The sequence below is a fragment of the Myotis daubentonii genome, chromosome 5, assembly GCF_963259705.1.
Source record: "Myotis daubentonii chromosome 5, mMyoDau2.1, whole genome shotgun sequence".
In the NCBI taxonomy this organism is placed as follows: Eukaryota; Metazoa; Chordata; class Mammalia; order Chiroptera; family Vespertilionidae; genus Myotis; species Myotis daubentonii.
In genome coordinates this window covers 79,262,519-79,275,064 of record NC_081844.1, presented here as the reverse complement: position 1 = coordinate 79,275,064, position 12,546 = coordinate 79,262,519, and the positions used below count along the sequence as shown (strand labels likewise).

Sequence of the window (12,546 nt, the reverse complement as noted above, 5' to 3'; positions counted from 1 at the left end):
GTTTACATTTCTAGTATATGCAACAGACGTGGAAAGGCGTGCACTTGATGGGGATAAAACTAATCTGTGATTTAAAATTTTTTAAGATGGAAAAAATAAAGAAAAACAAAGCTAATTCACAAAGCGGATAATCAAGGGTTGATCTACCAAAGTCAAGCAACATCAGAAACAATTCCTCTAAATCAAAGAAGAGATGTAAGAGATAATAAAAATATGAGTTCTTATATGCCAGGCACTGTTCTTAGTACTTTATTTGTATCATTCTATTTAATCTTCCCCAAATCCTATGAAGTAGGTAGACTTTTACTTTGTAGATCAGGAAACTGAGGCACAGAAAGGTTAAGCACAAGCTAAGGGCACAGAGCTAAGAAAGCTCTGAGGGCCAGGATTCTTATGTAGGCAGGCAGCCTCCAGAGCCAGCTCTGCTACGAGCTATTCTATCTCTGGATCATGGGTCAAGACCTTCCATTTATAGATGGATCTAAAGAAGGGAAATTAGTGGTTAAACTAAAAAAACCCAGACTTTAGATCCAAATCCTTTTTCAAAACAGAACAAAACTAGCAAAGAATAACACATCAACACTCTTAGAAACAGAATGGGAAAATATTAATCATTCTGAGCAAAACCTCATGCTGAGTGGCAAGGCATGATATTTCCATTTTCTATCATTAGTGTACAAAACACCTCGTCACAGCAACTAATACTCTCTCTTTTTTATAACTCCAAAGAAGCAAGTTAAGTCAAAACAGAGCACACACACAAAAACAGAGAAACACACACACACACATTAAGCAGGTTTTGAGGTTTATTAAAATAATGTATTAGCAAACAATATGCAAAAATGAAGTTCTTACGAGTTATGGCTTTGAAAAGCATAATATAGTAAAACCTAATACATTTTTATAAGTATAAAAAAGATAACAGAATGGAAGCATGTTGCTAGAATTTCACTTTCTACAACATAAACAGAAGCAGAACAAGTACAAATAAGAAGCAGACCTATAGTGCAGCCATTGGTTTGGTCTTTATTATCTGCATATAGAAATATCTATTTGAGAGAACATGGACAGGTACATATAAACATCCAGTTTTCATTATAATCTTATCCAATTTTAAAATAAGTAATTTTCAAAATGTCACTTAACCAATCAGGTTAAAAAAAAAACCCACTTCTATTACCTTCAAGAGTCCCTACAGTTAAAAGACTTTATGAATGAATCAGAGCAACATCATCTGCGATGGGAAATCCGATTCTAAAAGATTTTTCTTTTACAAAGAACCTAGGCTTGTCTGACCCCACTGGAACTTGGTTATAGCTAACACCGACTGGTACCTAATAATGGGGATAAAACTCTATCTTACACAAAATTCTCAACTTTTTAAAAACAGCATCTTCAAGTAAAACCTTACAGGACAATAGAATGGTGATTTTAAGAATGTTAAGAACAGATTTAGATAAGAACCATGCAAGCCTTTTTCACTCTGCCATGAATGACAGGAAAATCCTGCTCTGACTAGACCTTTTCAACAAAACAACTCATCACTGGTTTTACAGCAGTTGCTACCAGCAAATATCATAGCATAAGCTCTTAGTTTAAAAATATATGTTTATGTAAAATCTGTCATTGGTTTTTGTTAACCATCCAATTTTTGGGTAATACTTCAATTATAAGATAGTTGTATGTTAGAAGTTAAGTTTCTATTATTAATAATCCAGTATAACAACGGCTTGATAAACACTGTTACCTCTTGTAGTCAGGGCACACTGAACCTGAACTGCAATCCAGTGGATTCCAGAGAACTGTCCAAGTTTCTGTGCAGCAGGTAAAATTGTTGCTGCAGAAGTGATGCCTTCAATTCTCACCTTCCATACACGGATGATCTCTGAGAAGAAAACCTCCCCAGAATCCCACCTGCTTCCATGAGGAAAATGCTGTTCAGGGGAAAACAGGTATCAAACCTGAGATTACCCCCCGCGAAAAGCTACCCTAGTTAATAGCTGAGGAAACCATCCATAAACCAATACTTACGAAAACTCGCTCCCATAAAAATCACCACTTCTAAAACCACCAGGCTATCTGCTACCTTAAAAGGTCCGTGTTTATCTAGCTGATGAGTATGAGGAGGAAACGTTTATATTCCTACGAGAGACTAAGTGAGGCTTTAAATAAGAAGACAAAGAAGGGCTCTCACGCTATTAAAAGTCAACAGGTCCAAAATTTAAGTCATCATTGGAAGCTGAATTCAATAATTACCTAAAGGTTCTTCCTTCTTCAGAAAGTATAAAAGGTACTAATATATTTTAAGTGGGAAAGCGATAATAATCCAAGGTAATATTAAGCAAGTAACTAGAAAAAGTATGAAGAAATGGATCTGAACTGGTATATTAGATGCTCTCTGTAACAGAAGCACAGAGCTGAAACTGGTACTATAAAACTTTAGAGTCCCTCTGCTATTGGTAGGATTTGATTTTTTGTAAAAACTTTCTCCCTCAGCAGAACACTATTACAGGAGGATCATTTCCAGCAGGTCCCTTCAAATACAGTACGTTTTTTAATGTGAGCCCCAATTCTTGTCTTGATAATACATGTCAGATCTGAATACTTGACCATTTTACATCCTAAAAGGATGTCTTACTCTCAAATGTATGAAAGGTACATGGCTACATCCTCTTTCTGTACTATTAGATGTAGCTTTTGAACTATCTAGTAATTTTACACTGGATTTGATCTCAGAAACCCAGCCAATTCTATTATCACAGTTTCTTACATAACAATAAAATGTGAAAAATTATTTATATTCTGATGTATTTGACATTTTGGTTGATGTCTCCTTTGAATTTTCTCTAAAGAAAATATGTTAGCTTTAATAGGCTAATAATATGCTTACTAAGTTTTCATTTCATAACTTAAGTCAGGCAATACCCACCAGACCATAATATCCATTATGTAGCGATGTTAGTCAAATGCATCTCTTAAATTCTGTTTTCTCCTCTGCCAATCAGCATCTTTCTGTTGCTTTAATTCATTACCGAAATCAATTTTGATTCTAGTCTTCTTTTTGCATTTACCAAATTGGTTGTAATTTTATTATTCCCAGACTGTCTTTTCAGCTGGCATATATTAACATGTTGTATATGCTATAAAATGTGATTATTGTAATGGTGGCAATGTTTTATAAACCATTCTGGAAATTAAATAAAAATGTAAAACTATAATTTTCTGAAATAGTGTCTTTCAGAGGTACTTTCTTTTCATTAGTCAGAATTTCATTTCGTTTTTAAAAATCTTATTGGCAACTTTTATTTCCCATCCATGGATATTGGGCATCTTTGGGAATCATAGAAGCAGCCAGATTAAGTTTTCATTTAAAATCCATGGGTGTGGAATTGACAACTTTTAGTAAATACAACAGACTTCTACTTCTCCATGAAACTCTTAACAGTTAATAGTTTCAGGACTGTCATTCATGAGACACAGTTCCTTAGAAAAACCACAGAAAAGGCCAATCACATAAAATCCTGCTAACTCTAAAAGCTGTGACATGAATAAAAACTATTTTTAGTTAACTCAATGGAAAGTCTCAATAAAACAATTCCATAGTTTCCTTCAGTTCAAGCCCACTGAGGTTGATTACATGTTTCTATCATTCAACCTGGTGTTTTTTACTACAAATTTGTTCCACAAATTGTATCATGAGCCTGGTAAGCAAAAAAAAAAAAAAAAAAAGTAAAATAAAAATTGTTCTATCACTAAGCAAATAGTATCCTCTTTCAGATGGCTGACACAATTACAGAAGACTGATAATGTATGTCATGGAAAACGTATGTTTAAGGCTCAGGGGACTGTCAGAAAGTATCCTCTCACCCAGCAAAGGGCTGTGAGCTGAAGCACATGGAAGGCACGTCATCTGAAAGAACTAAAACCATCCATTGGTTGCACTTTGTAAAAGCAATAAATAATGTCACAGAGAACAAAAAGAATCACATTCTCCTTTTCTCAAAAAACGTATTTACTTCCTCACAAAAGCAGAAAGGGTCAAGTAGAAAGTCAAACCAAATGAACATTTTAAACACAAAACTGACATAGCTCCATATAGTACTACAAGACACCAGAAAATAAGCTTTTTCTGATAGGTAAATTAGGTCACATTTTTCAAAATAATGTCTTTGTTCTCATGCCATAACTAAGTGTCCATCTGACTGCTCCATAGAAAAATGGGTAGAGTCTTTTATCCAAACCCTTTGAGCATGACTGATTAAATGGCTATTTTAGGGTTTCATGTCTTCCCTTTCTGAGAATTTTGTTCTTGGTGATTAGCATTCACATAGGTACTAAAAAAAAAATGTAAAAAGAGCATGCATGGTAACTGACAGAACAGTCTGTGTTCTTTGACACATGAAGTTTTTAAATCAGCTATCTCAACCACCACTGCTGATTCATTTAGTTATCACCAGTGCCCCCAACCTCGGGGCTAGACTGAAGAGACTTCTATGGCTATAGCAGTCTCCCCGCATGGGGAGACTGATATAATAAGAGCAATGGGATTAATAAGTACATGACTTTTCAACACTAAAAACATCCATAAAACTGGAATTAAAAAGGCACCTTAAGCTGGGGCTACAGAACAACAGTATTATAATCTAGGCTGAAAATACAACAAAAGCTAAAAAAAAAAAAGTATAACTTCCTACAACTGTAATCTATAAATTGCAGTGTTTGTTAATACAAAAGGGGTACCAAGGAAGTAAGGATGAGCATGTAAGTCCAAGTCACTTGAGTGTGTTTCACAAAAGATTACACTAAAAACTGTCACCCATCAAAGTGCAAAATAAAAGATTAATGCATGTCAAAATTAGAGTCCTTGCAACACTGGCCGAAAGCAGCAACATAGCTGACCAAGGCCGTGCATGCGCTGTCGCTAGCTATAAAGTAGTACTTATGGCATGTTCCGAGTAAATGACACATACTGGAGACCTGTTGTTGGCAATAATTTTTTTAAAAAGGAAATGTTTTACAAAAGATATACTGAGTGAAGTCACAATACATGACAAACAGTTGGCTGTATTAAGTGTAAGTGTTATGATGTCATCTAGAAAACTATCACTTTGCTCTTACTGGACACTGCTTGTTACAGCAGTGCATAGTGTTCCTTCAAATACAAGATTCTTTTTTATAGTTTCTCTTAAGTCCCTACCATATGCTTTTATAGAACAATGAATTAGACTTTTTAAAAGTTGGTGGGACACAGAAACTGGTAAAAGTACAGCTTCTTAAGGATCAAGAATCAAAGGAAAGACTTTTCACTGTATACCCTCTTATTATACAATTATAATTTTTCATTATGTGTTGTTTTTTACTTTTTCAAAAACATTTTAACAAAAAAATTTGTTGAGACAATAAGGCAAAAGTATGTTCCAGTTTAAGATTAATGCCAAACTTTTGAACTGGGGCATAATTTTTCTGCATCTTTCACAACAGTTTTGAAAGTTAATCACGTGAACATTAATACAAACAAATGTAGATTCATCACAAAATACAAATGTATTGGTCACAATTACGTAAAAAAAAAAAAAAAAAAAAAAAAAAAGCTGTTTTCCATGTAAGCTCACAGTATCTGTACTGAAAGTTTCCCTAAAATTAAAACAAGTCCACTAATAACATAATTGAAGAGAATACTCTGCACTATGAAACAGAAGATATGGGGTTCAGAGGGGAGCCCATCTGAGTGAGGACTTTATCCAGCCACTGAAGAGGCCCATGAAGATGAATCTCAATCCAACATGGGGTGCTGGTAACATCCTGCCGGTGATATTCTGCTCCCCAGCCCTGTGGAAATGAACCAGTTGAAACTAATTTTAGGGCACTAACAAAAAGATACTTTAACAGTAGACATATGCAGAATGTACTTTAAAAAAATTACAAAGCCAATCAGCATTCACCATGGAGTTAAAATCAACACAATAGCTGCATTATTGAAAGATATATGCATTTCTAATAACATAATTCCATTAATAGAAACCCTGGAACAAATTATTTCAGATTTCTTTATTTAATTTTATAAAGTTAATACTTTCTAAAGTGCAATATCTCATAATTTAAAAATTAATATTTCTTCAGTGAGATACATTTTAATTTAAAGGGATAAATAAAACATATAAATAGCCTCATATAAGTTCACATCAGATTTTGTCACCAAAATTTTTTGCTTCCAGGTTTTAATTTTTTAATCAAATAAGGCATTGTAGATCTGATCAAGGCATGCAAGTATAATTTAAGTGGCAATCACATATCAATTATCCTTTAAAATGGGAAATTGCTGGGATGAACTGAGCTAGAACACTTTATTCTAAAACTCCAGACAATGATTAAAATTTTCTCACTTTTACTTGCCCTGATTTATCAAACTCTCTGCTTTACCACTTACAGTAGTCCTGGCCCAGGAAAAGTAGGGTGGGGATCCAGTGGTGGTGGTGGGGGGGAGGCACATGGGGGAGAGGGCACGGGATAGGGGGCGCAGAGTGGTGGTGCAGAGGAACAGAACAGGAATGGGAAGACAAAAGTAAATATGCAAAAGTCAGGTTTCTACAGTAGGGAGGGAATGCGGACCTTCAAGGCTACTGATAAACTGATGCTTATGACAGACCTATAACGAAGCAGCAAGGAAGCACTGGACTGTGGGACTGAATGCCAAAAAGAAAACACCCACACACAGCATTTGACAGTTGCTCTTGGGCTAAATCCATAAGGACCAAATACAGGTTGCTTAAATATATCACTAAAATTCTTTCCAAATTTTGTTCATGAACCATCATCATCTTTGGATTGCCAATAAAATCTGGTCAAGAGTAAATGATAAATTTGAAAACTTCTTTAAACTTTACAAATTCTCAATAACAGAACTTAGGTACAAGGAAAATAATTTTAATATCCCAAAGAATCCTTTAAGTTACTCTAATGGGAGCTAATAATAATTTAAATTGTTAAAACTAGGGAACTTTAAAAGAAATGCTAATAAAAAATGTTCTCACCTGGCCAAGATGGCTCAGTGGTTGAGCGTTGACCTACAAAAAAGTCATGGTCAATCCCAGTCAGAGCCCAACTTGTGGGTTGGATCTCCAATGTGGAGCATGAAGGAGGCAGCTGATCAATGATTCTCTCTCATCATTGATGTTTCTATCTCTCTCTCCCTCTCCCTCTCTCTAAAATCAATAAAAATACATATGTATTTTAAAATGCTCTCTAGCAATTTAGCCTTTAACTTAAATTCTTTATAAACTCAGCCCCTATTCATCATCAAAATTAGTATCATGCATTTTATAATGTTTGGTTTATAAAATAAAATCACAGACCTATCATGTGGTCAGTTATAGATTTAAGAATTTCATTTAAAACCCTATTAAATCAGGTCAAAATTACCACCTTTCATTTAATAATGACTTTTTAAAAATTATATTCTACAGACATATAATATACATATTCGCAATGACTCAAATTAAGTTACAGGTCACAACCCACTTACCTTGACAAAACTCATTCGAATTGTACACATTTTGGTGAGCTCATATACTGCCTCAAACCCATGATTGACAGACTGAGCCAGAAGCTGTGCAAATTCTTGATTGTTAAAAATTTTGAGGCTGCAGCTGCTGGGAATCTTACAGACAGTGGTAGGATGAAAGCCGTGATGAAAATTGCAGTTCCTACTCTGTACAAATATGCTGCTATCGCTGAGACACTCTGCATACACCTCTCCACCAACATAGTACAGATGAACACCTTAAAAAGACAGGCATTACAAGAGTCAACAAAGCAGTATAATGGAACCAAAGAGGCTGTATGAGATGCAACCAAGAACTCCCACTAATCTATAGCAAACTCCCCAGTCTTTAGATAGAAGGTACCACTAGATGGCCTTACACTGCCACAAATAATCAAGAGGTTAATGTCTACATAAATCTAAAATTGTCCTCAAGTAACTAACACTTACGACTCAAGTTGGCAGCATAAGAGGTTATCAATTCCTATGGCTTTTTCCCCTTTTCCAACAATCAGTTATCTCTATGAGAGAAAGCAACAGAAGAAAAAGACAAAAGGTACCTTATGATGAGTCCTTTCAAAGGCACGCTTGGTGCTATCAACTATCAACAGAGCCATTTGGCAAAGAGTTTTGCACTCCTTTTGCTAATGGAGGGAAGAGTAACATTAAAAAGCCACACACTCACCAAAAACCCTAAGGCATATGTGTACATTCAGGCCACAAAAGGGCCTGTAAATGGCAGATTTACCTTTTCTTTAAAATAATATTTTTGGACCTGGCAAGGTAGCTCAGTTGGTTAGAGCATTGATCCCATACACCAAGGTTGTGGGTTTGATCCCCAGTCAGGCCACATATAAGAATCAACCAATAAATGCATAAATAAATGGAATGACAAATCGATGTCTCTCTCTTTCTCTCAATTCAATAAATTTTTAAGAGATTAAAATAAATAAAAAAATTAAAAATATTTTTGGTATCAACACTAATAAAAGAGAAAAATGGTAATTGGTGTACGAGCTACCCTTTTCATTGGCTAATCAGGGCTATATGCAAATTAACTGCCAACTAAGATTGGCAGTTAACTGCCAACAAGATGGTGGTTAATGTGCATATGTAGGCACAATGCAGGGAGGTGAAAGGGAAAGCAGGAAGAAGCCCCCTGCCACTGACAGTGATCGGAAACCCAGGGGGGAGCTAAGAGCTGGGGGGCAGGGCAAAGGCGGCCCTGGGGCCGCCTTTGCCCTGCCCCCCAGCCATGATCGGAGAATCAGGTGCCTTTTCCGCCTGGCCAGTGACAGCAGGAAGTAGGGGTGGAGCCAGTGATGGGAGCTGGGCACGGTCGAAGCTGGCAGTCCCAGGAGCTAGGGGTCCCTTGCCTGGGCCTAAAGCGAAGCCCACGATTGCGGGGCCGCTGCAGCTGCGGGTCCCCGCTGCCCGGGCCGGACGCCTAGGCCAGAGGCGTTAGGCCTGGGCAAGGGGCCGATCCTGCGATTGGAGGGCGATGGGGGTCAACGCCTGAGGGCTCCCAGTATGTGAGAGGGGGCAGGCTGGGCTGAGGGACACTCCCCCCACACACACACCCAGTGCACGAATTTCGTGCACCGGGCCCCTAGTTTAATATAAATAAGTATGAACATAGTTACAATATTAAAAATTCAAATTATACAGCTAAAGCTGGAGTTGTTCTCAACTTTTTACTACTGCAAACAGTGCTAAAAAGATCATCCTGTACATGCATACCTCTGCACACCCATGAGTCAGAGACTTGTATTAAACTCAGACATTAAAAACTTTTCTTTTCTGAGCAAATAAAGATGACCCTTAGAAGAAAGGGTCCTAGAACTATATATGCTGGGGGAAAAGGGAAAACCAATTCAAGAATTCACAAAGTAGATTTCTCTTGAATTATTCTACTATAGTGAGAAAATTAATGCATAGAAAAGAGGCATTTCACTGAAAAAATCAAGTTGGCTAAAGTCAAAAGAGAATGGAAACTTTCTTTTCAATTTATTTTTGGCCATAGTATTTTTCTGAATCTTTTCTGTAAGAAATTGCATTACAATTTATTTACCCTTATTCAGTATTTGGACTAAGATTTTCTCAAGTCAAAAAAGCATTAAGTGATAAAAACAGAAGTTCTTAAGAAAGAGGCAATACACACTCTACCTGGGACAGACTTCTTTTCTGACCACTTGATAAAAGAGACTCTGACATTTCACTGCAGTGTGAGAAGTTCTTTGCTTGTTATGGCAACTGTCTTGTAGGACAAATAATAAATAAATCTTATTACTTGAATTTAAAAGTGGAAGGGGTGATGGTGAAGCTATGGAAGATTTATATCACTCAAACTGTATTTCCTACCTGTAACCCTTTTCCTCCAACATTATGGAAATTCCTATATGTCATCTCAACCCCAAATACTCCATAAATATCAAAATAATAAAATAATAAAATATTTGTTGTATATTTACTATGAGTCAGGCACTGTTCTAGCTGCTGGAGATGTTGTAAATAATGCAAATTTCTGTAAAGCTTATAGTCTAGTCAGAAAAATATTTAAAAATATAAACATTGAAGTAATATTCTTTCAAATCCTAAGTACTAGGAAGAACAACCAAGCAGGATAAAGAGGACCGATTATGTCTTTACTTCAACACCTGCAACTTGAGGGCAGAGACTATGCCTTAAGCTTTGTATGCTCCAGCAACTTACACAATACATGGGACACAGAAAGCACAACAAAAACACAATTCAAGTGAATGTAGGGAAATAACAAAATTACCTTTTCCAATATGTCTCCTAGTGTTTTCAATTGTCGAATTACGATTAACGTTTGACAACAACCCCAAACAGAATCTACTTTTGTTATTTGAAGGGTCTGTGAATCCATCTACTAACACACTAGTAGAAGACGCATGAAAAGCTTCCCCAACACGATTGTTTAATTCATAGTAAACAATTGAACACCAATGTTTGGGCTCTTCATAGGCAACAGGCTGAACATCTGTGAACAAACCAAACAGAAAAAATATTTAATGAATCCAAAACTCCAGATTCTTTAGATGCTTCCCTCTAACCCAAACCAAGAACTATATGAAAAAGAAAATTTTTGGATATTTCACTTAGTCTCACTGTCCTTCCTAGCTTTGAGTCTGTATCCAAAAAACAAACTCCAAAATGCCTTGAATATGACAATTTTAAAAATTATACAAGAATAGCCAATATCACATTTTAAGTTGTTTACCTAGCAGGATCTAATCCAGGTTTAAATTTGCAATGACAAACCTGTTTCAGCATCCTAAAAGATTTAACTATACCAGAATCTATAAAATTATATTAAACAAAAACCTGAACTAAAAAATCTAAGTGAGACACTCAATAAACCAGAAGAGAGGGGAACTTCCTCAACTTAATAAAAAACATTTACAAAAAACCCTACAGCTAACATCATACATACTTAATGGTGAAAAACTAGAAGCTTTTGCTAAGATTAGCAGTAATAAGGTAAGGATGTTCTCACCACTCCTTTTCAACATCATATTGGAAGTCCTAGCTAATGCACCAAGACAAGAAAAGGAAATAAAAGGTATACAGATTGGAAGAAAAAATAAATTTTTTTTTTTGCACAAATGAAATGACTACCTACATGATAGGCTAGACGTATTAAATGCTTTCTTAAAATATTTTCAATTTTCAATGGGTTTATTATAAGTTAGGAAGTATCCATCTATACTGACCAAATTCTCACTCATGTAAAAGTCAATAATTCATAATGGACACAATGGGTGGGAGGGGCATGGAAGCTCTTCCTACAGTGCTAGTAGGGTGTCTGTCTTGGAGCTGTAATCAGGCAGGAGTCATGGACCCTCAATTTTCTTTTAAAACAGCAGGGATAGCCCTAGCCGGTTTGGCTCAGTGAAGAGCATTGGCCTGTGGACGGAAGAGTCCCAGGTGTGGTTCCAGATCAGGGAACATGACCAGAGTGTGGGCTTGATCCCCAGTAGGGGGCGTGCAGGAGGCAGCTGATGAATGATTCTCTCTCATTGATGTTTCAATCTCTCCCTCTCCCTTCCTCTCTGAAATCAATTAAAAAATATATATATATTTTTAAAAGCAGGGATAAACATATGAGAAAAACTTAAGAATGGTCACATGGCCTATGTAGGCAGTGCAAAAGAACTGGTTAACTTTTAAAATTTAATTCTGATTATTCAATTGCAAAGAATTCAGATGAGGAGAAACAGAAAACAATGTATCAATGTGGACTCATAAAATGAAATCCTAACAGCTCAGATTTTAAAGAAGTTTATACAAAAATGGAACAAGAAGGGGCCCATAATCAAAGACACATACAAATGAGTAACAGGAAGTTATAAGAATAGTATCAGGAAAGCTAGAGCCAAGAATGAGCAGAAGATTGTAGGGAAAAACTGCTAAGCAAAACTGAAAAGACAATTTTAGTTAGGATGAGAAGAAAAAGAAAAGCTTTGCCTCTGCTCAAGGCAAAGGATATATTGTTAACTGATGACTCAAAGCATTGCAGTTTAACTCTGATTTTCTTTTTGTTACCTCTCTGTCAAAGAAAAAACACAAAATATGACTGAAAGGGGAAGGAAGTTGATGAAAAAAGACATCTGTAAGAGTGAGAAGACTTCCGTGCCAATTCCTCTAAAGCAGTGGTTCTCAACCTTCCTAATGCCGTGACCCTTTAATACAGTTCCCCATGTTGTGGTGACCCCCAACCATAAAATTATTTTCATTGCTACTTCATAACTTTAATTTTGCTACTGTTATGAATCATAATGTAAAGATCTGATATGCAGGATGTATTTTCATTGTTACAAATTGAACATAATTAAAGCATAGTTAATAATCACAAAAGCAATATGTAATTATATATGTGTTTTCCGGTGGTCTTAGGCGACCCCTGTGAAAGGGTCGTTCGACCCCCAAAGGGGTCGCAACCCACAGGTTGAGAACTGCTGCTCTAAAGTGATTCAGTTGTT

The 12,546-nt window shown here is 36.1% G+C and overlaps 1 protein-coding gene across 5 annotated transcripts in view; it reads right to left on the bottom strand.

The window, feature by feature from the left end:
• Nucleotides 1-793: 793 nt before the first annotated feature.
• Nucleotides 794-12,546, bottom strand: part of SMAD5 (SMAD family member 5) — a 45,029-nt gene continuing 33,276 nt past the window's right edge. For all 5 annotated transcript variants that reach the window (XM_059698453.1, XM_059698449.1, XM_059698448.1 and 2 more), the window contains 3 exons: nt 10,323-10,544; nt 7,523-7,779; nt 794-5,829 (listed from right to left, as the gene is read on the bottom strand). In XM_059698453.1, coding sequence (XP_059554436.1) covers nt 5,686-5,829; nt 7,523-7,779; nt 10,323-10,544 — 623 coding nt within the window. In that variant the 3' untranslated portion in view covers nt 794-5,685. The remainder of the gene's footprint in view (nt 5,830-7,522; nt 7,780-10,322; nt 10,545-12,546) is intronic.